The sequence below is a fragment of the Gigantopelta aegis genome, chromosome 6 (assembly GCF_016097555.1).
Source record: "Gigantopelta aegis isolate Gae_Host chromosome 6, Gae_host_genome, whole genome shotgun sequence".
Taxonomy (NCBI): Eukaryota; Metazoa; Mollusca; class Gastropoda; order Neomphalida; family Peltospiridae; genus Gigantopelta; species Gigantopelta aegis.
The window spans coordinates 47,083,537-47,101,154 of NC_054704.1; the positions used below are offsets into that span (position 1 = coordinate 47,083,537).

Genomic DNA, 17,618 nt, shown 5'->3' on the forward strand with positions numbered 1-17,618 from the left:
TTATTCGTCTAATCTCTAGAAGATGATACATGTCTTGTTTATTTGGGACAACATTAAATGTTAAAGAAAGAGAAAACATTTAAAAACAATTTAACTTAGTATGATGCAATCATATTATTAATCCTGTTAAAGGGACATTCCTGACTTTGCTGCAATTTTAAAGATGTTATCGACTAACAGATACTTTTTTATCGATTGTAATTACATATCAAATATATTTTTCTGCATAAAATATTTGTGGCTGCATATTAAACATGTTAATGATCGTTCTAATATTTCCTAAAATATAATTTTTTCGTACGTACGAAATTATTTGAAGACGATATCCAGTTTGGGCTTCTTACAAATATTAAGACAACCAGAAACACACTGAATATACAGACACTGATATTCTAAACAAGAAAATATATTTAATATGTAAGTTTAATCGTAGAAATATTTTATTAGTCGGAAACATCTTACAATGCAGCAAACTCAGGAATGTCCCTTTATATGCTTCATGTTTTGCCTTTACCATAGTTTGACACTCAATAGCCGGATGTATTTTTCGTGCTGGGGTGTCGTTAAACATTCATTCATTCATTCATTCATTCATGTTAAATGACACCAATTTCATGAAATATGAAGCTACAAATTAAAAAAAGTGGAAATATTCAGTTGTGGAAATTCAACAAAACTCCATTCGTGTTGAACCACATCAGCTCCATGAACTAGCCAATCAGGGAAGAATCCTTTTACCATTTCCGTTTTTTAAGGCATCAAAAAAGTCAAACCGGAGCATGCGGGTAGCTGAACGCGTGAAATGCGGACGATAATGTTACGATTAGTGAGTAATTGTGCGTAACACGAGACAACGACCCGGGAATCCACGGACTGGCTGGCAGCAGAGCCAGGAACCAGATAAAGACTGATCGAATCTTAAAAACTTATTGATTTTTTTCTGTCTGCAGAGCTGATCAGCTGTTGACACACGCAACCATGGACTTAGTCGGAGATCAGCGAAATGTCACGAATCAGACAGGAACATTTGTAGAGCTTTTTTTTTTTTTTTTAAATACACATGTAATTATGAAAAATCAACAACACAGCAGTAGATAAACATAGGTTTTTTTTTTTAAAGATTCAGCTAATAATTATCAGATGTGTGTTTAACGACACCTCAGCACAATATTTAATCGTTGGCTATTAGGTGTAAAATTTGTGATGCTTATGTCATCTTGTCTACAATGGCGGATCTAAGGGAGGGGTAGGGGCACGTACACGCACATGTAAACATACACGTAAACGTACAGTCACATAATGTAAATACACGTACATATACACCAGTGCTAGCAATAACTAAACAGATGTATTGTAATTTGTTTGGAAGCCACTAAAGTTTTTTCTTCAGTTAATAGTTGCATACTATGTGTGTATCTATTCTATAACTTACCCGTAATATCCATGTCACAAACCCATTTGATATTTACCATTATTAACTCGGTAAATAATGTTTTGCTGTCAATGGGTCTGTTATGAAAACTTGTTTTTAACGTTTTCATTACAGTCGTTAATAGCTAACTAATGTTTAGATTATCAGTCCTTGACAGATATTTGTACAAAGTAAGTTAATCTAGTGACGCCATTAACACGAATTTGTTGCATTGTATTATTTAAGCCCGATTTTCTTATAATCTGTAACACGTCAACAGCAGACACAGATTTTGGTTTTGTGGCTACACATTGGCAGACGATCTGCTTCAGACAGGTGGAGGTGTGTGTGGGGGGGGGGGGGGGGGGGAGACGTAGCCCAGTGGCAAAGCGCAATGCTTGATGCGAGGTCGGTCTAGGATCGATCCCCGTCGGTGGGTCCATGGGGCTATATCACGTTCCACCCAGTGCATCATTACTGGTATGTCAAAAACCGTGGTATGTGCTATCCAGTCTGTGGGATGATACATGTAAAAGATTCCTTGCCACTAATAGAAATATGTAGCGGGTTTCCTATCTAAGACTGTATGTCAAATTACCAATAGCCAAGAGTAATAGGGAGATACGTTATTGGCAATGAACGAACGAAAGAATGACTGATAGATTGAATAAATGAATGAATGAATGAATGAATGAATGAATGATTGTTTAACGATACCCCAGTACAAAGAAGTTATCGGCTATTTGGTGTCAAACAACGGTAACTATTTGATTGAATGGATGATAAACATCAATATAAAATTTCAATTAAATTAAAAACACAGTGTAAAGAGCTGTGCAAAACATATAAATATCACAGTTAAGTCTATAATAAATTCGAATACAATTTTAACATCTCGTAAAACTTATTGGCAACGAAAATCCAACAACTTAAGTCCTGCCTTTCCTAGTGCAACATTTCACATTTCCTTGTATTAAAATTATAATATCACTTAGTCTTTATAAATATTAAAAAGTGTATATGAAACATTCCTGTTTCAAAACTGCCGGAGAACTACCTTGATAATGCATACAAATCTGTTATGTTTTCCGGTAAATTAGTTTTTCAAAAAGTGAGGGAATGGTTTTATAAGAAAATACGCTTTACCGACTGATTGGGAATTTGCCTGATGGTCGTTTTTGTATCGATTCACTAATGCTTGCATTCTACTGGAACATTGGTTAATTTTCCAGGGAATAGCGATATTATACTCCTTCACAGGCACAACGATGTGATCTAAATGCCTGCTTACAAGTATTGCCCGTTTTTGCATTTATTAATTAATACATGTGATGAGACTAAAAATAAGTCGTGCGGTAAATACCGTTTATCACACGTGTACGTAGAGATTATACGCCAAGCTGTGACATCTCATTTTCTATACAGGGGGTTTGTGATGGTTTCGTGAAAACGGTTATATCTCGGTGATTCTACAATGAGTACAAAACAATAGTATATCCTCCAGTAAAACATTATTGTACATAATTATATTCGGACAGGACTTGGTAAGTTAAATATCATGTGACCAGTCAGTTTGTGTATTACGTTTTTAATGTTTATGTCCATCGTGACCCCCCCTAAAAAAAAAATACCCCCCCCCCCCACACACACACGCATACAACTAAAAAATAAAATAAAAAACCTGAAATAAAAAAATAAATAAAAAATGAAAATGAAAAGAAAAATTATATGTAAATACCAATCTGATTAAAATTAGCTCTACTGGTCTACCAGTAGATCTAACAGCATTGCGTGGACTCCCATGTCCAGGTGACATTTCATCTATAAATAATATTTTAATATCGACCAATTACACTTCGCCTCTTATAGCATTATTCGGGAGCATACACATTCTAAAAATATCGGGCGAGACTATTTATGCAATAGGCGAACTTGTTGGTCTATTTCAACATTAAAAAACGGGGAAAAGTGCAGTAATAAGCTATGGATTGTATACTAGTATAAACAGATTTTATGTCTATACCATCACGGTGTTTTTTTCGGTCTTGAAACGAATTTTATATAAAATTTTATATTGAAATTAGTTTCCGGCATACTTCGTAATTCACCCGAATCATTTCGTATACCCTCGGCATAATCCCGAATGTTTTCAAATTCTTTTCAAATCACTGGCATGATTTTGCAAGTAAGGTTTTGATTGGTTTTGAAAGGTCAACTGGACATGAGCTCCAACGGGGTCCTGTTAGATCCACAGGTAATAGTAATTAACCAGTGCAGCTAATTTTAATTAGATTGTGTGAATACAATCCTATTCTATATATATTATATACATCTGAACGACAAAACCGTTATTCACGAACAAGAACGTATCTCTGCACAATGCACAGTTCAGTGGGCATTTGATAAAATATTGATTGACTCCATGAATCTCTATCCAGTGCCTTGTCTACACGAGGACAGCCACTCCAGAAGATACCCTTTACTGATCAACACACCCTTCCTGCACTGTCAAGAGGACTGCCACTCAGACTAGTTTACTAAATCTAAACTAGCACAGGACAGAGCTCATTAGAATACATGTAGCTATGATGACATGCACTCATGAATCACTGTATATACATGCATATAACTGCCAGTTTTCTAAAATCGAAGAAATATTAACAAAATTGAATGACAAAGGGAAATAACTCGTACAACAATTACGTAAATATCGTTGTAAATTTCAGGTAATTGAAATCTACATATTTGTCTTCTATTTCCATTTTAAAAACCCAAAACATCAAAAAAAAACAAAAATGAAAAAACCCATCGTTTTAATTATTGTTTTACATTACGTTTTTAAATACATAACTATCAATCGAGCAATCCCGGTAGGAAATGATTGTTTATATAATTATATTTCTTTCAATTTTATTTTATTATTTAATCTGTGGAGATCGCATTAAACAGATCGCATTAAAATGAGCAACAACTCAAACCATACTGAATTACCAGCACGATGCATACATTTTCTGTACAAACTTTGTAGTCTTGTTAAAGCTACAGTATCAACAATATTATTATTATTAATATTTCAACTTTTAGAACAAACCATCCAGTTTTATTTTCATCTTGTGACACACCATTCGTCAAATGTCACTATCTGTTGTGTGTTACCATAGCCACGTACAAATTGAGTGTTCACCATAATGACGCCCTAAGGCATGTCCGACTTGTTCCAGGTGTACCTCGTGTTCAAAATGGCGACGAGACGTGTGTTTTGCGTCACGGAAATTGTCGATATTCGTTGATAGTGAAATCACTTGGGTTTATTAAACGTAGTTTTCTCTCTCTCTCTCTCTCTCTCTCTCTCTCTCTCTCTCTCTCTCTCTCTCTCTCTCTCTCTCTCTCTCTCTCTCTCTCTCTCTCTCTCTCTCTCTCTCTCTCTCTCTCTGTGTGTGTGTGTGTGTGTATATATATATATATATATGTATGTCTGTATGCGTGTGTGTCTCTCTCTCTCTCTCTCTCTCTCTCTCTCCTCTCTCTCTCTCTCTCTCTCTCTCTCTGTGTGTGTGTGTGTGTGTGTGTGTGTGTGTGTGTGTGTTTGTGTTTTGTATAAAAGTAACAGAATTGGAATATTTTGTTTCAGTAAAATATGTTCAGTTGACGATGGTAGGATTGGAACTATAACATCTATGAATATACATGTTACATGAGGTACGTGTATTGTGTTAATTTTAGATCATTCTAAAATAAATGATTAAAATATGTGTGAGGTTTTTTTCAAAATATGAAATAAATATTTTTAAAAAAAAACATTTTTAAAAAGGATATTACATTCATTATGAAAATTAAAAGAAAACAAAAAACAAAACAATATGAAAATACAATCGGATGTATAATTATACGTACTTATACTGTGCACATTATTTAGTGATAATGAACTTTAATCCTAAAATATTAACCATTTATCATTCTCAGCAATAATTTGTTTTTCATTTAAGAACGTTCTTTTTTATTAAAAAGAACACTAATAAATACTACAATTCCTCAGGATGAATGGTTCCCCTACTTCACTCTGTCTGTCCACCCATGACTATTTCGGTCAGACTAACGTTCGTGATCACATGCCCGATCAATTCTTTTCTCTCTTTTTTTCCACAATTCCGCAAATAAATATCTTTAAAAGCATCGCAATGTTGACCTCGTCTTTCCCGTCCTATATCAACTGGTGCTGAAAAAAATGTGATTCAAGTCTTTCATTGCCCTTGCGTGGGAATTTAACAGCTTTAATTACCTATTGTCAAAGTGCTCCCCACACTTTCTATGTCTCCTTTCTTTCCATATCGATTCGCTTGGCTCGGTCTTGTTAAGATCATTTTACGCGCGCATATACCATTTGCCTCCGTTCTGAAATTCCCATTTTCTCCAACAGAGAGCAAAAATCTCGCTCCGTTGGTGTGTACAACGCGGAAATAGCGAGGTCGGGTTATTTTTTATACTTTTTTTTCTTAAAGTACCAATACGCGTGAAGGCTTGTCAACTGGTGTATGGAGTCTCCGCGGCCATTAATGTTGACATTGGGACCTGTCACACTGTGACCCTTAGAGCGTATCTAGCGACTCGCCATGTTGTGTAGTTGCCTGTGCGGTTTTAACGCGTCCAGGTGAATTGGACCTCGAAAGCAGCAAACTCCTACTCGGGTCTCCGTGTGCTGTTTACATACACACCGGACGATATATGGCTTTGAAAATGTGAAAAGCCTGTTTCATAACCAATAACTTACGGTAAGTGTTTGTTATTTTTCTGTATCGAAGTAATCTGTAAGCCAGCATTTCTTGGTTCAAAGTGTATGTACCTGAGAATAGCTTCGTCTGAACAGTGTGTGTCCCGCGCTGTCGATTTACCTGTGGTATCGATCGCAGCGCTAAAACATGTTGTCAATGAGTCTAAACGAACGCGGAATAAATGCATTATTAGGACCAGTATGCTTGTTATAAAATAATGAATGTCATTGTAGGTCTTTATTGTCTAGGTTAGGATTTTGCAATGCAAATATTGTTACAAACTACTCAGGTAAACTTCCACCGTTTTATCTTTTTTTACCTGTAAAGTAATTCAAAATGGCGGATTTGTTTATCTTCAGATACGCGTTTTTTCTTAAGTAAATACGCTGTGAAGACGTAACGAAGTGTGTATTCCATTTAAATTTAAACGATCTTTCAACACAGCGTTTGTATGTATAGGATTGTTAGTGTTGTCATCTGACACATGATCGTCACATGAGGTTTTGTTACGCGACACGCAACAGTGATTCTCAATGCACAGCTGTCGGGAGTCGGGGGTTGGGGGAGGCCGGTGGTCACGGTGCCCAAACGTTTTCGTCAGAACAATATTAAATATTAAATTGATAGAAAATAAAAGTGAAAATTCACAGATTGATTTTAAGACAATATACTATTCAAAACCTCAAAGAGATTGTCCTGAACTTGTGGCCATTGTAACATGTTTTAGCCAATCATAGTAGACATTTGAACGTTTTTAAATTATTAAACTTAAAATATAATTTTTTTTTTTACTTAGAATATAAATATTTGTACATTTAATAAATTTAACTTATAATATCTGTAGTAGCTCAATTTTGATTTTTATCCTACATTATTTACGAACGTGACAATTTTTTGTTTTTCAGTTGCAAAATAAAATTTTAAATAAATGAGTCAAAGAAAAACTTGAATATACTCATATTTATCGATATGTAAATATTTTTAATAGGTGTATACTATATCAGTTTAATACTATAACCCAGATATATTACACGTGAATAGATAATCCGCTGTAGTTTAAATGCTACAAATTCACAAAATTTCTTTTGACAAGGAACAGTGACCCCGCATAATAATGAATAATTACTACTTCTTAAAAATAATATTGTTCAAAATTCTTTTCAGTGAGCTTAGAATGAAACTACAAACTCAAGTCTTATGACAAATTACGTCATTCATTGATTTTATAAATAAATAAATCTGTTTGAATTAAGCTAACTAATATTACGTTAATTAAGCCTTTCATTCGGTACCCTCCTTTATTAATTAAAAGTTGTTTATTAGCCAGCCATTCCCTATAGAGAAGACCACGATGACACTGACTGTCTACCGATTGTAAACGTGACACTTGTTCCTAGGTGGGAACGTTGAAAGCATATCTTCACGACAGAAGACGATGCCCGTATGACCGGCGTGCTGGGAGTTCGATTATAAAAAAGGAGTAAAAGGAGTTTACTAAAACGATGACGGAAAGAGACAATAAGAGAAGCAAGCCTCTGTTAGGCAAAAAGGTATGTTAAATAGACTGTAACTGAAAACTGTAGGTCACCACGACGTTTTGCACATATTGTATTTCAAGTCATCTTCAAATACGACACGACACATCGAACGTCATATACCTTTATAACAATTTATAACTTTTCTTCCGGGTAGTGTACGATGAATAGATAAACGTTTTATAGTATGAAAGAGAAAGACGGAACAGACTGTTTGGAAGGATGGGACTAATGTTTTGAATATTAAATACTGTGTAGACAAAAACAATTTAATTGTTGTTTATGGTTTTGTTTGTGTCATTATTGTCGTATATTTATTATTCACTTCCAAAGGAGTTCTTGTTTATGTATGCCATTCCTAGTGTCGAGTCCTGCTAGTGGTATAGTTAAAGTACTGAGTCATACAGTTTAAAATGAGTTTATCTTCTGTGAGATCAGAAACATTTAAACTGCTTATCTGGCGTTTTAGTTCATATGCCCCTTTTATTATCAATAGTAGTTAATAATACTGTACCTTTATTTTAAATTATATTATATTACCATATTGCTATACTATACTACATGCGATTTTAATTATAGCTTAACAATATCTGTGTTCATGTTTAAGTCACTCTCCACCATTGCACTGCACTACTGTATATACATGCATATCTTAATTTATATGTTCAATACTGTTTTTAGGCCATTAAGCTGTAAAGCTTAACGCAATAAAGAACTTGAATTTGAACTTGAGTAAATGTTTTGAATTCCATTCCTTTTCATACGATTTTAACAACAGTAGCTGGACCCACTCTGTCCATTGCCAAATTAGCCAATTGCTAATTTCTGTACAAAGTGGCTACAACACTTAGCATTTAGATAATAAAATATTGTTTTAATTAGCCACTTTTCAATGAAGTACTCCACATAACTGAAAGTTGGCTAAAACTATTTCCCCCCCCCCCCCCCCAGTGTGACCCCTGTAATAGTATTTTTGTCCTTTCAACTGCGTAGTAATAGTAGTATATCTGCTAGGTTGAATGTCAGTAGTGATCATGTATAAACTATTTAACTAATTAATATTTATACCACGATACCCTGTACATAAACTGTTTATCTGGTATTTTAGTTCATTGGTAATTTAAACAAATTAATTCCTTTTGATACGATTTTGTCAACAAGAATGTTTTCCCCAGTAATAATATATCTTGTGAGTTTAATGTCAGGTGTCAGTACTGATTATGTATACATTAGTTTATAGTTCAACAATATTTATACCGCTGTTGACATTTATGTGGTTTAACTGCAGTTATTTTCAAAATGAAAATCGTGTGTAATGCGAATTCTGTTTATGAATATGAGGTTTGTGAAAAATCACATGTTGCCATGCACACACGCCGATTGTTAGAGTGTGTTGCCTAGAAACCATAAACTAGTTCCCAGAGCAAACAGCTCTTGAGTTCTTTCTAGAGTCCTCGAGGGACAATATTTTCCGATATCAGATAACAGATTATTACATCACTCAGAGATAAATTTAAAATATTGAAGTTACGTGTAAAATTTTCGAAATTCACGGGATTACATGAAAAAGCAATATCTAATAATTGTGCAGTGCTTTTGTATTGTTCCCTACTGTAACTGCTATATGTGTTTGATAATATTTGCTTAGGGGAAGTGATATCATATACTAATATTTAACGTCTTAATGTTTACAATTTGTAATTTACTGAAACGTAAACCTGAACGTTTTTGGACTGTTGTATGGGGCTGGTACAAGCTTTCAGCTGCCGAGTAGCAAAACAATATATATATTAAAAACTGCTGAATACATTTTATAATACATGTACATTCGTCAGAATGAATGAATGAATGTTTAAGGACACCCAAGCACAAAAATACACATCGGCTATTTGGTGTCACAACTGGTGAGTATATGAAAATATTTACTCGACAGTTAACGTGTGTAGTGAATCTTTACATTTATTGTTTTAAATTGGGGTGGGTGTAACTCGATGGTAGATCCTTTGCCAGAATGTGGTCGTAGAAATTCACCAATCCATCTCTCACGATTGGCATATCAACTTTAATGCCGTGGTATCCCAACAGCGGGTTTCTTCTCGGTCTATCAAGCAAGTGTTGCAATAACCGCATGTTAAACACCCAATAGACGTAGTTTTAAAATGTGCTGAGTCGTCACTAAAAACTATTCCTTTTGTTAGACAAATCGCTCATTTAAAAAAGCAATCCTCGTAATAATAACAACTTTATTTATTTATTTATTTAATCCAGCTTAGGCCCAGAATACCTACCACCCATATACTTAATTGATGCGCGACCACCGACAATACATTTTAATTTAACTCTAAAGTCTAAGCATCATGTATGATGAAACAGGATCGTCTGAAAAAAAAAAAGGAAAAAAAAAAGGGCCAACAAAAATTTCATCGGGCACATAAATTAAATATACATATTGAAAGGAATTAATCATTTTATAAGATAAATACACAGACAACAATATTGTTTTATGGTGATTCGTCTGAAAAGTTTATCTTTTAAAACCTGTAGGTTACTCTACCATACATACATCTATTTGTAATTTTAATTTCATGTATACTGTCTTTCATAATTCAACAAGGAATAGCTTTGCACTTTTATGATTGTTTTATTTTGAATATATGTGATGTGCATGTAAATAAATTAACTGTCTTTGCGTCTGACTGTTTGTCTGTCTATTCATGGTCGTACCTAGCAGAGGTGCCACTCCAGAAATTACGAAAACATGCCCTTTTTACTTACAAATGCTTTTTTTTTTTTTTTGTCTAACTGATGAAAACCTTACATTATTAATGTGCCCAATTTTAAAATGTTTTTTTTTGGAACCATTCTCCCTCCAGTTATTTTAAGCTAGGTACGATCTTTCAATATGATGTTGTTTAAATGGTCCCACCGTCGTGTCCGATTTTCCTTCTAGGTCAGTGGTTCGCACGTGTTATTGGAGAACAATAACGTTTACAAATAGAACACCGGCTGCCTGTTGTTTCGATTACGCACCATTCGATGCTGTGGATTACGTAACCCGGAAACTTGTAAATGGGTTTCCATTCACGTGGTGATATTTACCTAACGTCACGACAAGTCATCATTTTGCGCAGCCCCTACGTACAGTGAAACCTTCCTATTACGGACACTTATAGTACCACAAGAAACTGGCTTTAATATGAGTACGTGGTTTTTATGTCCAGGTTTATATCTTGCCTAAAATGAGGGGGGGGGGGGGGGGGGTGCGCAAAAAGGAATCAGAGCAATATAACATAGGGTCCTTTTTAGCTATACAAAAATGGAAATTCCAAATTAAAAAAGGACATTTTTCTTTCATAATTTGTGCGGGGGTGGGGGGGGGGGATTGGGGCAACGTCCTCCTTCCTTGGTAAATACGGCTGTGGTGTACAAGTGTAAATACATGTACTTGTATGCAGAAGCAACCAATCAGAAGCGCCCATTATAATAGTTACTTATTATATACTCACGGAAACACATTCTGTGAACACACTGCGCAAGTTACTGGTATATGTTTTAACAGTAATGAAGGAAAAACGAAATGTTGTCAAAATATTTTTTTTGGTCATTCGTAAACATTACGAGACGATTTGCTCAATAATTGTGAAAGTTGACAAAGATGATGATGACATCAACAACATATCGTTGATATAATTATCTTTGTCAAATTTCAACTAGGCCTGTTTACAAACTTTGAACTTGGTTTGAGAAGAGCACAGGAACTTTCCCCATCGAGTATACATAGTGTCCTTTAATACAATTTCGACTGTACTATCAACGTTAGTGCCTTGCTGCTATGTAACATGTTGTAACACAATATGTTTAGCACAACAATAGAAAATCGCGTTGTGTGAATCGATCTAATTGGATGAAAGAGACACGCAAAACATATTGCAAATATATTTTGCTTCTCGCACAGAAATAATCCATTAGACCATATGTGTGTAAAATGTATTAAGAATTTAGTCAACAGTACTAGGTAATTGTAACGTAGTTGTTATAGTGGATGTTCTAAACGGTTTTTGGTATAAGGCAGTATAAGTCAGTTATTATATTAATTTAACTTTGAATTTAAGTATGTTTGCAAATGATATGCTAATATCCGATATATTGAGTGTTGAATTAAAATGAACTGAAAGTATAACTATAGAATTAGATTCACACAACCAGAATATTATTATTTTTTAAACAACAAATCGACGCATTTCTTCTTTCGTGCTTTCTGATAATGTTAATAAAGTTATTTCATCCATGTTCCCATCTTTCTTCTTCTTTATAGCGTCGGATGCTTTTCCCCCTTGAAATCAAAGGAATATTTATAACTCTCCCCCACCCCTTCCCCTCTGTTGCTGTGATCTTTCGACGTCAATGTCCTACTCCTTCTTCAATAGCTCATAGTTAATTAATCAGTGAGCTCTAGTGGTGTCATTAACAAAACAATATGGAATTTTCTTATTATACAGATTTATCAAAAATATTACTTTGGCGCATAAAAAACAACATGATTATGACTTCCATGGCGCACACCGGCCTCGGTGGCGTCGTGGCAGGCCATCGGTCTACAGGCTGGTAGGTACTGGGTTCGGATCCCAGTCGAGGCATGGGATTTTTAATCCAGATACTGACTCCAAACCCTGAGTGAGTGCTCCGCAAGGCTCAATGGGTAGGTGTAAACCACTTGCACCGACCAGTGATCCATAACTGGTTCAACAAAGGCCATGGTTTGTGCTATCCTGCCTGTGGGAAGCGCAAATAAAAGATCCCTTGCTGCCAATCGGAAGAGTAGCCCATGTAGTGGCGACAGCGGGTTTCCTCTCAAAATCTGTGTGGTCCTTAACCATATGTCTGACGCCATATAACCGTAAATAAAATGTGTTGAGTGCGTCGTTAAATAAAACATTTCTTTCTTTCTTTCTTTCCATGGCGCACTCCCCAACCCCCACCCACGTAATCTCTAGATTCTAACACGTTTCTTTAATGATCAACACAAATATCTAATGCCTTGACAACGGATTAGGAACATTATACTTTAGCCTGTAGTCGATCACTGTCTCAGAATTATTTTCTCCCTTGCTTCGTTAGGACTGTCATTGTAGTGACGTTTAATCTATACACGACAAATGTTCTTCTCATTAGTGTTCTGTTCATATAGCCAATTAAATACGCCAATTCCAGGCCTGTATCCATGATTTGCGAAGGGGTGGGAGTGTTCCCTTTTTCATACTTGCGTTTTTAACTGGACCTCCGTACGTTAAACTTTACTATATGTATTTCATAATTGTATTTATTGCGAATGTACAACAGAGATACTAGTACTACAAGCATATTTATTTAACAACAGGTTAATACGTATTAAACTACGGTTATAAAACTATGTTTGTTTGAGAGAGAGAGAAAGAGAGAGAGAGAGACAGAGAGACAGAGAGACAGCAAGGGTGAGAGAGAGACAGAAAGAGAGAGAGCAAGAGAAAGAGAGGGAGGGGGAGAGGGAGAGAGCAAGCGAGAGGGTGAGAGAGAGAGCAAGAGAGAGAAAGAGAAAGTGTGTGAGAGAGAGAGAGAGAGAGAGAGAGAGAGAGAGAGAGAGAGAGAGAGAGAGAGAGAGAGAGAGAGAGAGAGAGAGGAGGGAAGGGAGTGAAGAAACTCCCTACTGCTACAGACTACACCTAGTGAAAGAGTAACGGTGGATCTTATTGAGAAGCGCCTTGTTTAATTATTGATTTAAGCCGTTTCTGTCTACCGCATGTTTCTTCCTAGGTATAGTTGCCTTAAATAAAATTCAATTTTGTGGGTGCTGACTATTGAAAAACCCCCACAATTACCCACCAATGTAATCAAGCCCCGATAGTAATGCGAGTCAATAGAAAATCGTGTTTCGCTCGGCCGTATGACCGGGGCATCATTTGCGTAAAGTCAGGTTAAAGTTTAGGTAAAGTTCAAATATGATCACATTTTCGCACGTTTCCTGGTCCCCATTACATCTATAACTCATACCCATCCCCTGAATCTTACCTCAGTGACAGTGTTGTCTTCTTTTTAAAAAGAAAGTAAAAGTAAAACATATACGATTTTTTAAAATAGAAAAAATGAAGTTTTTTCCCTTGCTATAACATTTTTGACATGCCAAAAAAAAAAGAAGTAAAAGTAAAACATATACGATTTTTTAAAATAGGAAAATGAAGTTTTTTCCCTTGCTATAACATTTTTGACATGCACAAAAAAAAAAAAAAAAAAAAAAAAAAAAAAAAAAGGTTTGGCAACATTTGCAACAGTTTCTTTAACGTTTTGTTCAATTTTGTTGCAATTGCTGGCAACTAGAAAACAACTTCTTCTTTTTTCTACCTCTCTCGCACTTTCTCCCAGTTACTCAATATCTGCTCCGGTTAATTGTCTCGCACACGCAATCTCCCGAAAGTTACACATTGGTTTTGAAACTGTGTCCATTTTCCTCTGAGGGATTGATTTTCGACAGTAGCACGAACTTGGAGGAATACACCAAAACGTTTTACGAGGTAGCGTGCAGGAAAAACGACACCTTTAATTTTGTTTAACGTCTCCATCGATTTCTGTTGGAAATTCATCAGAAGCGATCCCCCTCTGTAAAACTCTGACCTGGGGACTCGAGCCACAAATTACACGCACTTACATCAAATGATTAGGCATTTGGGAAATGACCCGCGCGCTTCCACCATTCTACCGAATTCCACTGCAATGAGCTAGGTCCGACACGACATCCAATTCATCATTATTATAAATGCGTTTATACTGATTTATGATGGCGATATTGTAGTGTAAGATTTATAAGAAGCCATGCTAATGTTGTTTGATACTTTGAGTCCTGCATGGGGGATGCGGCCTTATGGGCGGGGAGGGAATCGCTAAAGACATTCTTTGAATTCAGCTTTGATATACTGCGCTTCGTTCAATTTTTGTGTCATTTTTTTGTGTATGCTTCTATGGAATATACTTTTTTGTGGATGCACCAACTGTTTTGCATTAGTAGGGAAATGTGGTGCAAAACCTCTTCAGTGCATGCATTTCAGTGTTTTTGGTTTTTGGTTTTTTACTCTTCTCTTCAAGACTTGTGAATCAATATGCAAAAGCTAATATTTAGCATCTGTCACTTTAACTAGAGAAATATCGTGTAATATTGCACTGCGTTCCTCTAATAAAGAAATACAGTGCAATAACACTTCAGTTCTAGACTTCATCTTTAGTTTGAAATATGGAGAATACTTTTAATGCACATAAATACATATTTTAAAAATGTAAAATTTATATTTTATTATATTAATAGGGAAATGAATTTTTTTAAATGTAGTATTCATCTTTCATATCCTGTTGGAAAAGAAGACTGCTGCGTAGTTTAAAGCTATTATTATGGGACTGTTATGTTGCAGAGAAACGCGTCTTCGTAACAGCGCTCTGTTGCATCTTTTTATTACAAAACTGTCTTCATTACACTCGTTAGTGATAAAGAAATAGTGTGCGAGACTTATTGCACTCGGGTCTGGCATGGCCATAAAGTGCAACTCTTTCATTGCATTCACCCACAATGCATCATGATTTTAAACAGAGATAACGGTACTTAGTAAAGGTTACAGGATCGATCCCACCTAGTGAACCTTTTTAAGATTCAAGGAACGATTTACACACCTCTAGCCCCCCCCCCCCCCCCCCCCCCCCTCCAAAAAAAAAAAGAGAAGTTTTTCTGGGAACGTGCAGAAAAAACTTAGGTAGGGTCAATCGGCTTTTTTAAAAAAAAGTTCTTTTTACTCCATTTTCACTCATTTCACCTATATAGTAGTAAAATAATCGGGAAAAAATAATAGGCTACACTGAAAACAAATTAGGATCGACCTTTTTTTCCTATGTGATGTCGGGTTCCTAGAAACACCACCGTACGTCTGTTTAGTATCTAGCGTCGTTATTGCAACAGTTGACCTAGATACTGAGAAAACAGTCGTCACTAAAGTAAATTAAGATTCTTGTACCAAATAACAGAAACTAATATATTATACGGACTTTCCCCAAACAAGAGAACACATACCACAGTCTTTAATCTATCAGTTGGAACGGTCTTAAAATAATACCCAAATCCTGCCGCGGCATATTATAAAATATTTCTGTTGGATATTCATCAGAAGCGACCCACCCCACACCCCACGCCCTGTAAAACTCTGCCCGTTTGGATTTGTGGGTAGTTCATCAAGCACATGCATTCGAGGTTAATCTTGATGAACTAGATTTGTGGGTAACGTCCTCGTTGGGGACTGACTCTTATGGGAAAGTAATACGACGTGATGACAACGACCTTATCGCATAATATATAAATCAAACAGACATGTATAGTCTTGTTACGTAATCATACTTGTTCGCAAACTTTATTTATCGAAATAGCTGAAGGTATAAAAACCGATTTATTTATTTGTACTATGCTTTTAAAAATCTCATCAAGGAACACAAATATACAGAGTGGGCTGAACTAAAGAGAAAAACAACAAACACCGTGGTTTGTTTGTCTTTGACCTTCGAGTTACCCGGGAGTTCCCAGAGATCAAACACGGCCTCGAGGCATTCTGGGTATTACGCGGGCCTAATCGACCTGTGCCTGCCGTCCTGATTTCCTACCTACCTGTCAGCGCACCTCGGATCACTAGGTGACGTATTATGAAATACAAACTTAAGAAGAAGTAAAGCAGATAACCATGGTAACGATGGTTTAATTCGCGATGTCAAAGATTATATGTATAACCTCGAGTCTTTAGCTATTATGAAATATTACACCTGTGTCTTTTAGTTACTTAAAAAGTGAAGTGAGATCACGTCATATAGTTATAAATATGCAAAAATTATTTTTGGCAAAATTTGAAAATCAGTTTTAAAAGTATACAATTTTGCTTTTTATTGAAGTTAGAAATTGGAAGCAATTCCAATTTCAGTAACATTTATAAAGTTCTAAAGGAATGCATGCCAATTTGTTTTGGCGGCTAACCAAAAGTATTTATCCATACACAAATACAGAATGAATCGACGATGGTGCCAAATTGTTTGTTTGTTTGTTCTTCCCCTAATGAATACGAGTACAATGGGGTGACAAACTCGATCTTCCACACACATCTGTTCTGAACAGAAATCCAGGCTCATGGATTGAGTACATACCAAGGGCAGCGTGCTTTGACCTTAATTCGATATTATGACATCCCTCTTGTCACCACGACTGGTATATCAACGGCTGTGGTATGTGCTATCCTGTCTGTGGGATGGTGCATATAAAAGATCCCTTGCTATTAATGGAAACATGTAGCGGATATCCTCTATGTCTGTGTCAAAATGACCACATGTTTGCCATCCAATAACAAATGATTAATAAATCAATGTGCTCTAGTGGTGACGTTAAACAAAACGAACTTTAACAATAATTGTGTATCCCTCCCCACTTTAACAATTTGTGGACCAACCCTTATGACCTGCTTCATTACAACAGGGATTTAGGCTTGTAGTTAATCTCACGGATTAACCCAACCTCCCAACCTCAATGACATGCCATGTTATGTGTGACCATTGTAACTGTAACTCGAGATTATATACACGTCATTATATGAATACGGTAAAACATAACATTTTTACCAAATCCTAACCACATTGGATCGTATTCTTGAGTTTATACATTAATGGCCTACTTTAATTGTTGCTTTTTATTCCATTGTGTCATTGTGACGTTAACATACATGACCTTTATAATATTGACTTTCTGTTTGGACATCGCAGGTTATTCCATGGTATTACTGTCATTAGTTTATGTTTGTGATATTATGACATGTCATTAGCACACGGTATTTGAGGTCATGTGTTTCTAATTAATGACAT

The 17,618-nt window shown here is 35.7% G+C and overlaps 1 protein-coding gene across 3 annotated transcripts in view; it reads left to right on the plus strand.

The window, feature by feature from the left end:
• LOC121375781 (tetraspanin-18-like) overlaps positions 1 to 17,618 on the plus strand; it is a 129,629-nt gene that overhangs the window by 43,100 nt on the left and 68,911 nt on the right. The window contains exons 1-2 of one of the 3 annotated variants that reach the window (XM_041503415.1): positions 5,857 to 6,180; positions 7,504 to 7,730. The exons of 1 other annotated variant lie outside the window; for it this stretch is intronic. In XM_041503415.1, coding sequence (XP_041359349.1) covers positions 7,683 to 7,730 — 48 coding nt within the window. In that variant the 5' untranslated portion in view covers positions 5,857 to 6,180; positions 7,504 to 7,682. Of the gene's footprint in view, positions 1 to 5,856; positions 6,181 to 7,503; positions 7,731 to 17,618 lie in introns of those variants that run through there. One more of the 3 variants, XM_041503414.1, reaches the window with a different exon arrangement.